The 17985-nt window shown below is 42.3% G+C and overlaps 1 protein-coding gene across 1 annotated transcript; it reads left to right on the top strand.

Moving 5' to 3' along the window:
• Window positions 1–998: 998 nt before the first annotated feature.
• On the top strand, window positions 999–7551 carry mitfa (melanocyte inducing transcription factor a; the record flags this gene model as incomplete). The annotated part of the gene is made up of 9 exons (XM_083660782.1): window positions 999–1031; window positions 2934–3146; window positions 3263–3358; window positions 3518–3635; window positions 3957–4049; window positions 4407–4463; window positions 5641–5716; window positions 5945–6092; window positions 7156–7551. 9 exons carry the CDS (start codon window positions 999–1001, stop codon window positions 7549–7551), a joined length of 1230 nt encoding a protein of 409 aa, XP_083516908.1.
• Window positions 7552–17985: the final 10434 nt, after the last annotated feature.

Here is a 17985-nt window from a genome sequence, read left to right as displayed (position 1 = left end):
AGCCATGATGCTATACTAGCACAGCCCAGCTAGGGCTCCTAGCCACTGAAGCTTTACACACCTGTCACATTTTGTGACTGCATCTTGCACGGTTTTGATGCTATTGCAAAATCTGTCCACAGACATATAAACACGTGGCAAAGTACTCAAAACCGCTTCTGTGGTAGTTCCTGCTACAGTAGGTGTCTCCAGGACCATATTTTGCCACGATAAACACACACACACACACACACACACACACGCACGCACACACACACGCACACACACGCACACACAGACTCATAAGTTGAAAAGAAAACAATATCGCTGTCGCGGCTGCTAACAGGAACTATATCAAATGTTTACTATTGCAAAGTGAGTTGACCTATTGCCATATCTGAACGCTGTAACCCTCAAGTCTGAAACTACTTTCCCTCTGTAATCAAGTCATTAACCTAATCCCCCCCTGTAGATTTGACTACTTAACAATTGAGGGTTAACCCTACTTAACCCTTTAAAAATGCAAGTCTAAGAATTAGGTGGGGGTTGATAAACACCCGCTACATTTGGATTTTAATATGGCTGGTTCGAAATGCAACAGTGGTGTCAATTGTATCCATGGTGCTCATAACAAATAATGTTTTATACTAGATGAGCAGAACTAAAGATGAAACGTTAGTTAGCCTTAAGCAAGTTTGAGTTCGCAGACGACTGGCCGTCCAGTGAGAAAGAGTTCTTTGTGAGATGGCGGTGGTGACGTCAAATGAACTCCATAAAGACATAAATTCATAGTTTAGCTGGAACAACACAACAGTGGGAGGATGATCCTCTGTCCTCCTCCTTTTCCTTAACTGGCATAACTAATGAGCCTTAAGCCGTTGATACATAAAGCCAGACTAGTGTCTCTTCTCTTATTTGCTCTGTCATGCCACAGTAGCTTGTCGTCCACTAGACTCACCAGGCAAAGGGATTTTGTTCTGTATGTTGATTTTTTTAAATCATCAATTACTACAAATAAAATGTTGGAGATGCTTGAATACGGCCATTATCAGGTGAGATGATTCACTATATCCTATGTTTCTTTCTCTAATTTTAGTGCGAATAACAACCATGGGCAGACATTTGCACTGAAATCGAGCTCAATTTTAAGATAACATTTTCTCTCTTTTGTGATCGCATTGGTATGAGTCTACTGTTATTTGCTGCATAATGGACAGGTGTTATCCCTCTGGACCACAGGCTCTGCAACTATTTCAACAATGATGCTCATTGGAAATAAAACATAGAAATACGAATGGGCACAAAATAGCTTTTAGACCGCTGTTGAGCTGTTGAGATGCCATGTGCATTTTTTAACTGGCCATGGCTCACGTGGCCCAGCTACTGCTCCTCAGCATCCCTTGTGAGTGGAGTTTTAGCTTCAAGTCAACACAAACTCAGTTAGGCCTACTGGTGGGGTGAGCAGGCACTTCTCATCAAGAAATGTACGGGTTTTCTTTAGTCATTTTATTCAAGGTAGTGCATGGTGTTTAAAACAAGTTTAAGCAGCTAAAAGGCAGCAACAAGCCTGCCGTTAGGTGGGAAAGTTTGCTTTTAAAATGGCATATTCCAGACTATTGATGTCAGGGGCGGACTGGGATTCTAATTCAGGCCGGGCATTAGATACCAAGCAGGCCAGGCCGATATGGGCCGACGTGCGTGCCGGCGTCCGAAGGGCAATTGAAGCCCAATTTGGGCCGTTTTGAAGCCCAATTTGGGCCGTTTGAAGCCAGATTTGGGCTGGTTGAAGCCCAATTTGGGCCGTTTGAAGCCCAATTTGGGCCGAGTCCAATTTTACAATGAGATGCACCCACTTTAACCCTGAATAAAGTAATAAAACCACTAGTAAACCAGTAGGCGGCGCCTGGCCTGCTGTTCAGTGAGTGGCCTGACTGGGGGCACCAAAATTTTTTTTTTTTTTTTTTTTTTTTTGCAGGCCAGGCCAGGCCAGGCCACCGGGCATTTGCCCGACGTGCCCGATTATGCAGTCCGCGCCTGATTGATGTTCTCGATAAAATTGTATACGGTACTAGATTACTACAAACCCTAGAGCTTGATTTCATTTAGATTTTAGTTGTTTTCGGAATACTTTGCATCCAAAAATCTATAGAACATGAATCAAAATTAAAAAAGAAAATAAGTTTACACTTTGACTTGATAGTAATGAATTATTAATTATTTCAGTGTACAATTAGGCTGGATATATCTATCTATATAAAAGGGAGCATGTGGGCAATGTTTCTCTGTTTGTTTGTGTGTTTGTTTCAATTTTCTACACACACAAGGAGGCATTGTGACATCACTGATGATGGCATCAGTGATGTCATAAGATGCAAAGTTGTGACATAATCAGTGATGTCATTCATCAGTGATGTCATAAGAGCAGGTGAGCCCGCTCAGCGGTCGAGCTGCAGGCCGGGCTCGGCGTCATCAGTGATGCAAAGTTGTGACATCATCAGTGATCATCAGTGATGTCATAAGAGCAAGAGAGCCCACACAGCGGTCGAGCGAGCCACGCAGCAGCTGAGCTGCATATGCGAGCTGCAGGGCCAGCTCGACGAGCTGCAGGATGGGTGAAGCCGCGTAGCGGCCGAGCTATCGAGCCCACGCAGAGGGTGAGCCTAGGAAGCGCGTGAGATGCCTAGTGCCTCTTTTCTCAAATGTTCCTTTTAATTATATATTTTAACTATTATAATCAAAAGGACCTGTTATTTGATTAGTCTTTGTTCCTTTATGAATCAGCCATCATTGTTGATCCAATTACGCTACCCCTGTTGAGTATGAAAAGCATACTCGACTACCATACACTGTATCAAAGAGTGGATTTAAGCTCATGGATCATGATGCATCCCTCAAAGCTGAAAACATGTTTTGCTTAATCTTTGCTGATAGTAATTTCCCTCTTGCTCCTGCAGGTGCAGTCCCACCTAGAGAACCCCACCAAGTACCACATCCAGCAGGCCCAGCGACAGCAGGTGAGGCAGTACCTGTCCACCACCCTGGGGGGGAAAGCGGGAAGCCAATGCCCCAGCCAGCCCCCAGAGCACGGCATGCCCCCCGGCCCGGGCAGCAGCGCCCCTAACAGCCCCATGGCTCTGATCACCCTCAGCTCCAACTGTGAGAAAGAGGTACAGCAGGCCTGCCGAGGGGGTTGGATCTGGTTGGGCACCGAGTATAAACCTTGATCAACTGTGATCAGCGTTTGGTGGACACTAAATTACAGGCAACCCATTTTGTGTTACAGATGGATGATGTCATTGATGATATTATTAGCTTGGAATCAAGTTATAATGAAGATATTCTTGGACTTATGGACCCAGGACTCCACATTACAAACACGGTAATTTACCACATATCTCTTTGTACTTTTACTTTAAGGATGCATATAAATGTCGATTTATATTTAATTCTGTTTAAGTTAAATTCCGGACACAATTCTTCTTTTTACCACACATTAGGCCTACTATGACACTTGTTAACGGGTTTCTCTACTCTATAGCTCCCTGTGTCTGGTAACCTTCTTGACATGTATGGCAGCCAAGGACTTCCACCTCCGGGCCTCGCTATCAGCAACTCCTGTCCTTCCAGTCTATCCAACATTAAAAGGGAATATACAGGTAATATATTGAAAACTATATTTCCACGTATACTTTGCAGATTTAATAATAGTATTATACTATACATTTGTTGTTGGTATTAGAATACTTTGCGCCATTCGGATTGGGTAATATGATGAGTGCATTGAGGAAAGCGTTTGAAAGTTCATTTTGTACACTTGTTCAGTCAATTTTGTATAATTTTCTAGGATTGATATCTTACCTGACACTATTTATTGAATTGTCTTGATGCAGTAAATCACCCTATGTAGCAATGTCAATATTGTGTGCAATTTTGTAATGCACAAGATAGTATAAATTTTTCTTTTTTTTGCCAAATAGTCGCTCCAGCTCCTGGTATGATGCACATACTGGACAAGCATGAATCCTGTGGCCAGTATGAAACCTATCAAAGGCAGGATGGCTTTCCAGTCGGTAAGCAAAGTAAAGAAAAGCTAATATTTATTCATACTTTGAGAAAGCTGTTTTCAATCTGATGTAGAAATTTTATGTTAAGTATTTTGTGTACAATGAAAAAATTTTACACAATATGAATCAATAGCAATGATTGAATCGACTAATTGAGAAGCTATTTGGAATTTACTATTCCAAGAATACACAGAATGCTTTCCTAATCTCTGTGTTTTTAGAATATAACATGGTAAAATGACAGATTGACGCAACTATTTATCAACGTACTGTATTACATTTATATTCATGTAATTGTATAACAGCTACATTGTGTGAAATGTTATTGAAACTTATTCATGCAAGTTCCACTTCTCTTCACAGAGGCTGAGGTCCGAGCCCTTGCCAAGGAGAGGCAAAAGAAGGACAACCACAACCTCAGTGAGTCTTGTATGTATGTATGTGTGTGTGTGTGTGTGTGTGTGTGTGTGTGTGTGTGTGTGTGTGTGTGTGTGTGTGTGTGTGTGTGTACGCGTGCGTGTGTGCGTGCGTGCAAATGTAAATTGCTCTTATTTATATTTGGAAGCCTTGATAATGACCATAGGCTGGTCGTAAGTGGCCTGCAGAGGGCAGGATTGCCCAGACCAAGAGCCAAGGTACTGGCCAAATTCTGCTCCATTTGTGCAATAATTGGTAGTTGCCACATTTGGAGGAGGCGCTGTTTGCTTTATCCATAGAGTCAGACTAGATACATTTGTCATTATGAAATTTCCCAACATTTGTGCATCTATTAATGTTTGTGCTCAAGGATTTTTTTGTCTAAATGTGAACACAAATAAAGGTGTTAAAATGTTTGTGTGTGTGTGTGTGTGTGTGTGTGTGTGTGTGTGTGTGTGTGTGTGTGCGTGGGTGTGTGTACGCATGTGTGCGTGCATGTGTGTAAGGAATGATTCTGCAACTACCTGAACTTGCTACAGTAGTGTTTGCATGTGTCATCATTGAATGTATCTTTTAATGTATTGTCTGTGTAATGCAGTATTTCCCCCCTCTAACCCGAGACACATTTCTCCCAAAAGTAACCTTGAACCTTGACTATAACTTGTCCTCCTAGTAGTGGGTGGCATGATGTGTATTACTATAGTTCGTCAGCACCTGTGGGAGCAGACTGTATGGTTAGGTTGACAAGCCAGCTTTCCCAATATCAGTTCAAACTTAACTGCATGTTTATGGCATTTGTTGGATGAAAAGACCAAAAAATCTGACATCAACTATTGCTGGAACAATTATATAGCTTATAGCTTATGGACCGTTTTACATTTTGAGATTCCTACTATCTTTTGCAATCAATTCTAAGAATTGATTGCCCGAGGGAAGTGAATGTGTGCGTGCATTGTTATTTGACATTTTCACCCTCTCTTAAGCATGCGTTAAAGCCGTTTAAAAAAATGACATTTTGTGGTTGTACACATATCTCTTTGTTCTTGCATTTCACACCACACCAGAAATGTGTAACATTAAAAGCTTTCCATTTGAAATTGTTTATTACTTCTCATTTTAAAGACAGTGGTTTATCAGGCTGCTATACTTACAGTCTCTATTATATTTCACATTTTCTTAGTTGAACGAAGGCGGCGGTTCAATATCAACGATCGCATCAAAGAACTGGGAACCTTGATTCCTAAATCAAATGATCCGTAAGTATTTTGTTATACATGTATGTATGTATGTATGTATGTATGTATGTATGTATGTATGTATGCATCTAACTATATGTCTGCCTATCTATTTCATATTTAATTCATTCATTCTCCAGGTTTATGCCTAAAAATCCTTCAAATGTAATGGCTCTGAGGGGGCGTGTGCTGCATGGTCAGTTGCTCAGCTGACTCTGACTGTAGATGTTTGTCCCCTCTGTACCCTAGGGACATGCGCTGGAATAAGGGCACCATTCTGAAGGCCTCTGTGGACTACATCAGGAAGCTGCAGCAGGAGCAGCAGAGGGCCAAGGAACTGGATTGCAGACAGAGGAGGCTGGAGCATGCTAACCGCCACCTGATGCTACGTATACAGGTGGGTCAAGCTAAGGTGGCACTGGGAAGGGGGGGTAAGGTTTTTCCCCTTCACATTTGGCTGTGATCAACCAATCTCAATTGGGATTGGCCAGCATACATCGTGATTGGTTTTCAATGAGTGTTGACTTCCGATCTGGGGAGAGTAGTAGACAAGTGTAGCACATGCTTCACCTGATAGCAAGGAGTTTCACTGGCACGACGTAGCGCGTGGGAGGATCACTATTTCCCCCCCAGTTCCCCTCCCCTGAACAGGTGCCCTGACTGACCAGAAGAGGCACTAGTGCACTGACCAGGACTCATACCCCACCGGCTTCCCACCTGCAGACACAACCAATTGTGTCTGTAGGAACAGTGGTCTATGTGCCGACACCCCGCAATGCCGATAGCCCACAAGCAGAGCCAGCTGAGCGAGGCAGCGTGCAGCGTGACGGTGGACCAGCTGGAGCTAACCTCTCCCAGCTCCCACGCCTAAACCTAACCTCTCCCAGCTCCCACGCCTAAACCTAACCTCTCCCACCCCCCATGCCTAAACCTAACCTCCCCCAGACCCTAACCCTAAACCTAACCTCTCCCACCCCCCACGCCTAAACCTAACCTCCCCCAGACCCTAACCCTAAACCTAACCTCTCCCACCCCCTAAGCCTAAACCTAACCTCTCCCACCCCCCACGCCTAAACCTAACCTCCCCCAGACCCTAAACCTAACCTCTCCCACCCGCACGCCTAAACCTAACCTCTCCCACCCCCCATGCCTAAACCTAACCTCCCCCAGACCCTAACCCTAAACCTAACCTCTCCCACCCCACCCCCCACGCCTAAACCTAACCACCCCCAGACCCTAAACCTAACCTCTCCCACCCCCCACGCCTAAACTTAACGTCGGCATTGCGGGCTGTCGGCACTGCGGGTGGACCCCGTAGGAACGTCTGACCAAGCCGGAAGTCCCAAAGCCAGGAATTGATCGTGGCTCTCCGCGGTGGTAGGCGCGTGCTCTTACCTCTACACGAGCCAGACGCTCCTGTACTGTACATCATGTGTTGTTCTAATTGTGTGTTCATCTAGGAGCTGGAGATGCAGGCACGTGCTCATGGTCTGCCAGTGGTGTCATCCTCATCAGTGTGCACTTCAGAGTTGATGGCTCGAGCCATCAAAAAGGAGCCTGTGCTTGGCGAATGCCCCGCAGTCCTCTACCAGCACACGTCAGCTCCTGACATGTCCCCTCCAACCACACTGGACCTCAACAACGGCACCATCACCTTCGACCAGATGCCTGGAGATGCTGGGGACCCTTACGGTAGCTCCAAGAGCTGTAAAATGAAGGACTTGTTAAGGGACAGCGACCTGTCGCCGATTGACTCCAATGATCCCCTGATGTCCTCCATGTCCCCAGATGCCAGCAGCAGCAGCAGCCGCCGCAGTTCCATCTCTAGCATGGACGAGAAAGACCATGGTTGTTAGCATTGTCCAATGCCACAAGCCACACTGACCCTTTCTGTAGCATTCCTATCAATGAGGCAACTGCCATCAAGTGACTTGCAATCTAAAAGTATCTGCACAACTAAGTGCATAATAGGATCATTCTCAGATTTCTTTTATTTTCTTTTACCACTGCATTTTACCCTTCAGATGTGTTACTACTGTATGACCTGAGACAGTTTGGTTTGTCTTATTCCCCTATTGTACACAGTATTTATGCTACTATAGATGGACTGGTCCACTGAGAAACAACTTACAAAGATGCAACAGGTAGCTGACAGTAGGCACAATCATGTTTTCATTAAAAAGAAATATGGTGGCATACATTACATTTAACTTTTGAGCAAAGTTGTTCATGTTCCCAACAGACTGGACTGTCCTTGGCTAAAGGGATAACATGTGAAATTGTATTGGTAATATGTTGAGCAAAGGGTTTACTGAATTTATTGTTCAAACTTTCAAGGAAATACACAAAATATGAATTGGTATTTAGAATGTTTAAGAATTCCATATCATCCATCCTTTTCATTTGGCAATATATTTCAGATTAAATTATTTTTTAATCCAGATTTTTTTCTGACAAATTAATCAAATTCTTGACCTCAATAGAAGAAATTGTTTCAAGCTGCCGCATTAGTTTATTTTATTTATTTTGTATTCAATGATAGCTACTTTTGTATCATATTTATACTTCACAAATATTTTTGATTTTCACTTATGCATTTCTTATTTATTATGGCCCATTAACCATACTGTGTAATTGATTGATTAATTTACTATAGTTACATACATGCTGCCTTGTCAAGACAGCATGAAACATACAGGCAACTATACAGATAAAAATAGCAGATCCCAAAGTAAGACGGCTCGGTTCTGGATTCCACAAATGTCAAAAGTGCTTGTATGCTTTAATGAGGCTGGGCCCCTGGTTGAGACAAATGTTACTCAATTTGGGTTCTGGGTGATAAAAGTTTAAGAATCTCTGATGATATTATACTCCAATTACAGTGAAAAGTAAACTAAAATTCAATGAAAAAGAATAATTGTATGGAAATTGAAATATTTTTCATAGTGTTAGAATTGTGCATAAAGCCTCCCAAGAGCTTTTGTAACTGTCTATTTATTAATGTGTAAGTAGTCAGCAATTATTATTGCAATTTTAAATATTGCATGGTAGAGGCGTGTAAATGGCGTACATGTAAACAGTCTTTTCATGCCAGAAGCTTGTGGCAGGGCACATGGGGACCAGGGTTTGTTAGACAGCTGACATATCAACTACTGATGACTGTACACAACGAACAAACTGCACCAAATGTGACACTTATTAATGTATGCCAGTTATCTCCGACTAATATTGCAAAAGAAAACACTTGGGATGCTGAGATATTGTGTATATACTATATAGTCCCTTTTTTTCTTTCCAGACGGTACAAATGAACTGGGGTACTGATCTGCTTTGTGTCAGATGCCATATTTCAGGGAGAGATGTAATTAGTGAGACTGTTGTGAGATTGAAGGAACCACTTCAATGAATCAAATGATTGTATGGTTACGACATGTATCGGCTCAACTTAATTTTGAAATATTGTAAAATATTATTAAATGTATTGTTCTTAAAGATGCATATCATACATACAAAATTCTTTGAGAAACCACACACGTGTTTATAACAATTTTTTTTATTTTGATATTCAAGAAACATTCAAAGGAAAAACAAAATAAAAATCATATAACATTGACATCAGCTGTTGATTAATAGGTTTTATTTGTTTGTTTGTTTTTGTCTTAGGTTTATTTGGAATTCCTACTCTACTGGAGGAACTTTTTTTATTCCCCCCCACTTTGCACATCAATGTACCTTTGCTAAGCTAAACTCACCAGTCTTCATTCGTTTATTATTGTGTCTTCTTCATTTTAGTGTTGAATTTCTTACAGCAAGTCTAACCAAAGGCAGTCACACAGAAGGGGTGCATCAGTTAAAGTGCAATTGTGGCTACCACTTACGCAATGTGTTTAACTGTAAGGCTAGTTCTGCTATTAATGTTATATGATTAATATTTCTAGAGAATCACTAGAGCGAGAGAGAGCGAGAGAGAGAGAGAGAAACTCCAGAGAGATTGAACCTGAAACTGGATAAATCAAATGCCAATCTCAAGATCACAGCTGCATCTTACTTTCGTGGGGAAAGCATCCAGGTGGTTTCACACTCCATACTTGAGTAAAAGTAGCCTATACAGTAGGCTATACTTTACCAGAAAATGACTTACTTGAGTAAAAGTATTAAAGTAGCTAATATTTAAAAGTTTTTTTTTAAATTAAATGTACTTAAAAGTATTGAAAGTAAAAGTACAAGTAAATCCTGTTTATAAAAAAGCAAGCGGTCCGGATTTTCTGAATTTTTTGTTTTATTGTGAGTTTGCTTACATATTTACCTTATAGTCTGCCATTTGAACTGACTGCAGCTTTTGGCACAAGTGGCTATCATGGCGATGATATATCTCCATCAAGGGGAAATATATATAATAATCATCATCATTGTCATCATCATCATTATCACCATCCATCATGGACATCTCCTCCATATAGCTAATATGCCTGGATATTGTCACGGCCAAATAAACAATTAATCAATGTAATCACTCTATAGAAATTGAAAATGACGTTACCTTTGTCGGCTTTGTGAAACACATGACATTATTTGGGCTGTGACAAAATAGCGAGTTACACCAGACTAGCAACGGAAATACCACGATTTACTTTCAGAATAAAATGCTTCTCACCTGGAGAAACAAATACATCATTTGAACGAATGAAAAGGAAAATTGAAATACTTGTTTTGATGTTAAGATTACATATGGCATTAAACTGTGGCTGTAAAGCATTACTCAAGATTAATATTAAGTATAAGGAGTTTATTTTGAAATCCTTAAGCGGAAGACCTATAGGCTACTTTTACGTTCTGGCTGCGTGGATGCTTGACCAATTTTAAGCTTGCCTCAAGAGATGCTTGTTTTCTTGTTTTCTGGTGGCATATTCCGTCATTTTGGTTCCATTGAACACAATGTAAAGACAATTTAAAGTAATTACCCGTCGGATTTCAGCCTGTGGGAACTTGTAACATGGATGAAAAGACTTGGGAAGCGCTGACGGTAAGCGATTGGCAAACGCAACTTGCAACACAGAAGCATTGATTCGCTAGCCAGGCTACTGATTCGCCACAACACCAGCTGTTTGTTTCTTTTATAGTAATGAGTAACCAAGTAATGAGTAACGAAGATGCTTTTGGGAAATGTATCGGAGTAAAAGTATAGATTTTATTACGAAAATGTAGTGGAGTAAAAGTGAAAGTTGAAAGAAAAATAAATACTCAAGTAAAGTAGCCTACAGATACAAAAAAAAATACTTAAGTACAGTAACGAAGTATTTGTACTTCGCTACTTTACACCACGATGCAATGCACTTTGAAGTCAGGGAAAACATAATATTGATGAAAGTGGAAATTGACATCTGAAATCATATAGGTTATGCACTATCAGCATTATTTTATACTACAATAGCTTAAATTGTGTTGCTGTCCAATTAAAACATTTTAATTTTATGAGTGATGGCAATGTATTTTTGACATTTTACAATGGTTTTCAATAAGCCCCTATTTTTCACTTGTGTTAGTAATCCATGGATGATATGAAGATATTGGTGATATGTGTAGATATATGATGAATTATAAAACAGCTCTCTCAAATCAAACAATCTGATTGGCTCACAGCTGTGGTATATTTAGCGTATACTACACTAACAGTTATGAGAAAACAAATGGTAGCTAGCTAGCCCATGGATCAGGAGCTCCACACCACAATACCCAGAGTGCCTTGTTTATTGTCATCTCCTGCTAGTGACGTCATCAGTAGTTAGCCACTAGCTGCTTACTGAAATGGAAACATTAGCGACAACAAACAACTAACGTTAGCACAAGCATTAGCCAAAGTTTTTTTTTTTTAAGGTAGTCATTTACAACATCATGGCAACATTACATTTAACATACAAGGCACATTAGTAACAAAGATGGGGGGAAATAAAATAAATAATAATACTAAAATAAATAAAAGTTAAATTGAAATTGAATAAAACAAATCGTCCATATTTATGCTAGAGGTTCTCAAAGATTTCCAGATCTGTATAGACCAAATCACCGTGACGTCACCATGTAAACAAATTTACTTCCGGGTACCACTTGGGGAAGGCGGCAGGTTTAAATGTGCGTGTTGTCAAATAAATGCTGTCAAACCCTCTCATTGTTTTCGGCCGACTACTTTCAATTTAAATGGTTAAACGGTTGGTAAACATGCTTGTCCGACGTATCTAGCCTTTCTTCTGTGTTTGTTTTATGTAGTGTTAGCTAGCTAATAATGTTTGTTTGTCTGTCAAACTCGCTGTTTTTTTGCAGACTCGTAACCTCGCGTCACCAGGCTCTTCTCGGCGAGAGCAGACTCGTTAACGTTACAGACAGAGCTACCGACGCCACGTTAATTTAATTTAGCGTCAAGTCTACTCTGGTCTGGTCCAACAGGTAAATAAGCTAGTCTGGTCTCCACTAACGTTAGTGAAAGTGTTGTTATGAATGATATTAAACAACAACACAACACGGACGAACCATTTTTGTCTTCTTTGTCTGTTTTTGTCTTCAACACGTCAGTTTGTGCCGTTCACCGCCATTATAATGTGTGGACCCAGGGGTACCCGGAAGTAAATGTAAACATCCCGCTGATTTGGTCTATAAGCTTTGAGGAGAGACTTTGCATGTTTTTTTCCCATTAGTTTTAAGGCACTTAGATGATTGTCCACAAGGTCCTTTTTAAAAACAGAGAAAAGGGGTTTCATTTCCCCCCATTAGCATTAGCCAAAGTTAGCTAGCTAACTGTCGTTACATTAAAAAAGAAGCAACATGAGACAAACTGTGAAGTATGATCAAATATATCTATTTAGCGTAGCAACATGTATCAACTCTGTAGTTGTAGGAAGTAACTGCCCCCAGCAGCCTATAGGCTATCTTGCACAAGGCTTCCTGTTACTCACACATAGAATTAAACAACATAGAACGCACCACACTAACGTTAGCTGTTTGACACCAAGCCTGTGTTGCTATAATTGTTCAGCAATCGTGTCGGCTCTGTGTAGGGAGCCAGTGAGCCAAGATGGATTTCTGAATAACAGCCATTTAAATTGGAGTTTATGCCCTCCGCCGGAAGCACGACCCTTACATGTGGTATAATGAGCATATACCTCTCTCTTGTCTTTAAGTTTAACTGAACTAAAATCAGTCTACTAGAAACATCCCAAATCTGCACTCATTCACCTGCAGCTTCCAGTTGTCCAGTCCCTCCTGTGGTACAGTCATGTGAGCGAGCAGCGGCGTTTGCCCATGCACGTGTTTCACGCTCCAGCACTTCCTGCTCACAGGTGACTCCACCCCCTCGGGAAGCTTCACGCTGCAGGTGAGCTTCTGGCCCACACGCACGGTGAGGACACCCGCTCTGCACTGGTAGGTGCAGGTGAGCACAAGGTCGAGGAACAGGAAGTAGTGCCCTTCCTCTTTCGGGCTCAGTGAATGATGGTCTGGGTCGAAGTCGAAGTGGCTTCCTACAGAGTTCCCTTCACCATATGCCACAGAAACCCACTGCATCGTGCTGTTCTCCAAATTCCCTGCAGAGGAGACAAGCACATTTAATTCAGTTTCAGATTCACTTTAATAACCACAGTAAGTAATAGGATTACATACGATGAATTTGACTTACAGTACAAGTATGCAGCATAGCAGTCACATCAATAGCAGAAGTCAAGTCAAGTTTGTATTTGTATAGCACATTTCATACACAAAGGCAATTCAAAGTGCTTCACATAAAATGGTTGACACAAGAAAATAAAAGAATAAAAGAAGAGAATAAAATAGGCATTTAAAAACATCACAACAGAACTTTAAGAAAGAGCATAAAAAGTCAATTAAGTGACAGGTGCAGCAGTTACAAAAAGAGCTAAAAAACTGACAGGACTCATTGGGTTTGCATAATAGAATAAATAAATTTTTCTATATTAAATCCAAAAACAAGACAAAAACAATAAAGAAGGACAATCACAAAAAAGCACAATCACAAAAAAGTTAAGTGCAGTCCTTTAAAGTGGGAGGGGGGGTAGGATAATGTCGGGGTGGGGGTGATAAAGTCCTTATTGGTGGGGGCTTTCAGGCCTTGTTGAACAGGCGGATGGCATTTGGGAAGAAACTGTGCCCGTGACAAGAGGTTGGTTCTGCCAGACCTCAGTCCCCTCCCCTGCCAACTTTAGAAATTGCCCATTTACTTATTTGTGAAGGGAAAGGAAACCAGTTTATTGTCACAAACAAAAGGTTATAGCCAAGCTTAACTTTTCATTCATGATCTGCCTTTACGGTGGTATTATGAACTGTAACAAATAAGAGACTTACTTGACTTGGTGTCCACTGTCAGAGAGGCAAAATCTTGCATCTGTTGATACAAAAGAGAAAAGGGGTAAGTCAGACAGGTTTGTTGGGGATGGGTCTACATTTTAATAAGCTTTTACGAATTGTAGCTTATAGGTCTTTTTTATGAGTTTTTCCACCTTGTACGGTGAGGTGCTCGTTTCTCCTGTTTGCTTTGCTGGTGCATACGCAATGACCACGACCCCCACGGCCACCACTGCCACGACGCCCACGAGGAGGAGCCAGCCAGACGTGAGGAGAAAAGCCTCCATGCACCTTCCGCGCCGGCGACTGGTGTTTTGTAGAGACTCCACATCCATCCTCTTCTTGTGGATCAGTAATCTGCAGAGATGGGAAAATACTTTACTTAAAGGAGAACTTCACTGAAAAACAGCGCTGGGAATTTGACATAAATCTTAAAAGTAATGCTTACTTATTTCTGTGAGTGATGTGGAGAGGAGAGATGGATCTCTGAGCTGGAGTGAAAAATGCTGCTGCTGCCTCAATGCACCCAGATGACACTAGGCTTCTTCTTCTGACATCTGGTGAAAAGAGCAAATCTTCTTGACTTGACTTGGATTGTTTTGGGGGAGAGGTTTGGGCCTAACCTGACGCTGCCAGATCGATGAGTTTGCTTCAAATATCTGTTTCACAAACAACGCCGCCCCCGTCTGGTGGAGTCAGGCTAGTTTGGGCCTTCCCCCAAACCTCTTACATTACATTACATTACGTCCAGATGGTTCAAATGCTCTGCAAAATTAATCCCACATCATTCAAATATACTTACTCACACAGACAATCACATCATCCAAGTATACTTACTCACACACACACACACACACACACACACACACACACACACACACACGCACACGAGAACGAGTTGTAGGATGATTGGGAACTTTGGAGACCGTGTTGCGCAAGCTTGTGCATAATATTTTAGATATCTTGGCGTGCTCGCAGTCGGCATTCGGCTCGGGCAGATCATCTCCAGTGCATTTTGGAGCATAGCTACATCTCATGATGTGTTCCATTGTTTGTGGTTCGCCGCACACACATGCATCAGAACATGTTAGTGTCCATTTTTTCATGGCTGCCTTGTAGCGTCCTTCGCCGACCCCGCAGACGGTTCAGTGTTTTCCAGACGGCCCAAGGTTGGTCATGGCCAGTCGCTAGGCATTCGTCTGGGGTGATGCCTCTCTCTGTCCATTGGGTTGTCTGGCTGCCCAGGCTGTTCCACTGGTTGTGCCACTCTGTAGTCCTGGCAGCAGATGGTGTGGTCTCCAGTTCTGCAGTGGCATCCAGGAAGCTGCTTCTGGACCTGAGCCGTTTCTGGGGGGCAGAGGGTTGGTGGAGTGAGTGCCGGTTGTCATGGGCCTGCTTTTTGCGCTCGGCTTTGGCGGTGACTGCTCTGCGGATGTCAGGGGGGGCGATGCCAGAGAGGGCGTAAAGGCAGGGTACGGGGGTTGTTTTAATGCACCCAGTCACTATCCTGCAGGTCTCGTTGAGGATAGGGTCTATTTTGCGTGCGTGGCTTGATTTATACCATGCTGGGCAGGCATATTCGGCGGTGGAAAAGCACAGGGCTAGTGCCGTTGTGCGCAGCGTACTTGGGTGAGCTCCCCACTTTGAGTTGGTAAGTTGACGCAGAAGGCTGTTCCTGGTGGACACCTTAGCTCTCGTCTTCTGGATGTGTTCCTTGTAGCTGAGGGTACGGTCTAAGGTTACTCCCAGGTAGACTGGGTGCTGGTGGTTTTCAAGCCTTATTCCGTCCCAGGTTACATTGAGCTCCCGTTTAGCCTCCTTGTTTTTGAGGTGGAAGCTGCAGATTTGGGTCTTCCCAGGGTTTGGACATAGGTGGTTTTCCAGATAGTATGAGGACATATCTGTCAGTCCTTGTTCCAGGGTTGACTCAACGTCTGGCAAGGTATGCTGCTGCGTTGTCATGGCTAGGTCAGACAAACAAGCAATTAATGAAAAATCAAACCAACATAAATCCAAAATACGACCGCAGTCATAACAGTAGATAAACCTGCTGCATCCTTCTACATGTCTCATGAGTTAGCACTGCACCACATTTGGCTTATTATTATTATTGGCACTAAGGTTCTGAGGAAGTATCTTCTCTCCTTCTCTTTTGCTCACCCCCAGAGTCTCCCACTGAGCCACCACATATTTCCACCAATATGCCTATGTGTCATACAAGTGTGTGTGTTTGTGTCACACCCACACACAAAAATAAACTGATAGGAGAAACTGATATTTGCCATGTGATTCAGCTTTTTTCTGATTTGTCTTTGCATTTTGTGTTATGCTGCATTTGTGTTATGCTGCAGTTTGACAAGTAAATTGTGGATCTTCAGTAGGCTAATATTCAAGAAAAGTTACACATTGTCTTTATTGGAGGACTTCACCTGGGAATCCATAAATGTAGGCTATATCGAAGTTCTGGGGCGGCTGTGGCTCAGGAGGTAGAGCGGGTCATCCACTAACCAGAAGGTCGGTGGGTCGATCCCCGGCTCCTCCAGTCCATATGTCGAATTGTCCTTGGGCAAGACACTGAATCCCAAATTGCTCCTGATGGCTGTGCTAGCACCCTGCGGGGCAGCTTGCTGCCCTCGGTGTGTGAATGGGTGAATGTAGGCACATTGTAAAGCGCTTTGGATAATAGCGCTATATAATTGCAGTCCATTTACCATTTACAAGATCTGTCTTTAACCTACCTGTTAACTTACTGTTTAGTTTTGAATATTAATATATAACCAGTATAGTAAATTATGTATCGTAAAAGGACAATGTCCAAGGCAACACAACGTGAAGACCTTGGCCTCTACCCTGCCTCTACTGTACTGCTGTTTAATGACCAGGAGGTCGCGCTGCAGTACACAAATCTACCTCGCTATTATGCACTCAAACAAAGGGCTGAACATTGTTTGAAAGGGGTGTTTGTACGATCAATTCCAGGTGTGGTTTTGACTGAGCTTAGTAAGTAAAGTAAGTTAAAGTACATTTCTTGACTGGAGCATGTTGATCATATATCAAGAATACACAAAACCCACAAAAATCCATGTGAGTGAGTAGGCCTAGGCCTACTGTAGCTACATGTCACACTATGCAACCAGCTTTTGTTATCTATGGTTAGCATTAGCATTTTGGTGTTAAATATGCATTTGTTTTTCAAAATAAAATATTAGGACAAATCCTGTTGAAATACAATATAAAATCAGGAATTTTAGACGTTAATCAGAATCAGAATCAGAATCAGAATGGTGTTCTCATTTGGTGTCTGCCTCCCCCTTTGAATTATTTTCTATTTTTGTAAGTCATACTATACTATAAATAGCAAACAAAATTGCAAGCGCTCTTGGCCTAACCCAGCTAATGGGCTTGGGGTAAATTAAGTCAAAGAGAGAGAGAGAGAGAGAGAGAGAGAGAGAGAGAGAGAGAGAGAGAGAGAGAGAGAGAGAGAGAGAGAGAGAGAGAGAGAGAGAGAGAGAGAGAGAGAGAGAGAGAGAGAGAGAGAGAGAGAGAGAGAGAGAGAGAGAGAGAGAGAGAGAGAGAGAGAGAGAGAGAGAGAGAGAGAGAGAGAGAGAGAGAGAGAGAGAGAGAGAGAGAGAGAGAGGTTCATATGTCAAGGCTCCCAGAATAGTCACACGTCTGGCAACAAGTCCTCTATTTACTGGCATGTTCTTGTTGCCCATGTGAGCTCTCTATCTCTCTCTCTCTCTCTCTCTCCCCCCTCTCTCTCTCTTTCTGTCTAGCTCCATATCCCTATGTTTCTCTCTCTTTCTCTTTCTTTCAGTGTCTACTGAGTCAGTGTGAGTGTCTGTCTCTGTCTGTCTTTGTCTCTTTGTCTCTGGTCTGTCTCCACTATTACGAAAGATACCGACCAGGTCACAGATATACTTGGGGGGGGCGCCACCGTC

Source organism: Poromitra crassiceps (genome assembly GCF_964638095.1).
Source record: "Poromitra crassiceps genome assembly, chromosome: 25".
Lineage (NCBI taxonomy): Eukaryota > Metazoa > Chordata > Actinopteri > Beryciformes > Melamphaidae > Poromitra > Poromitra crassiceps.
This window is presented reverse-complemented; position numbering and strand designations above follow the sequence as displayed.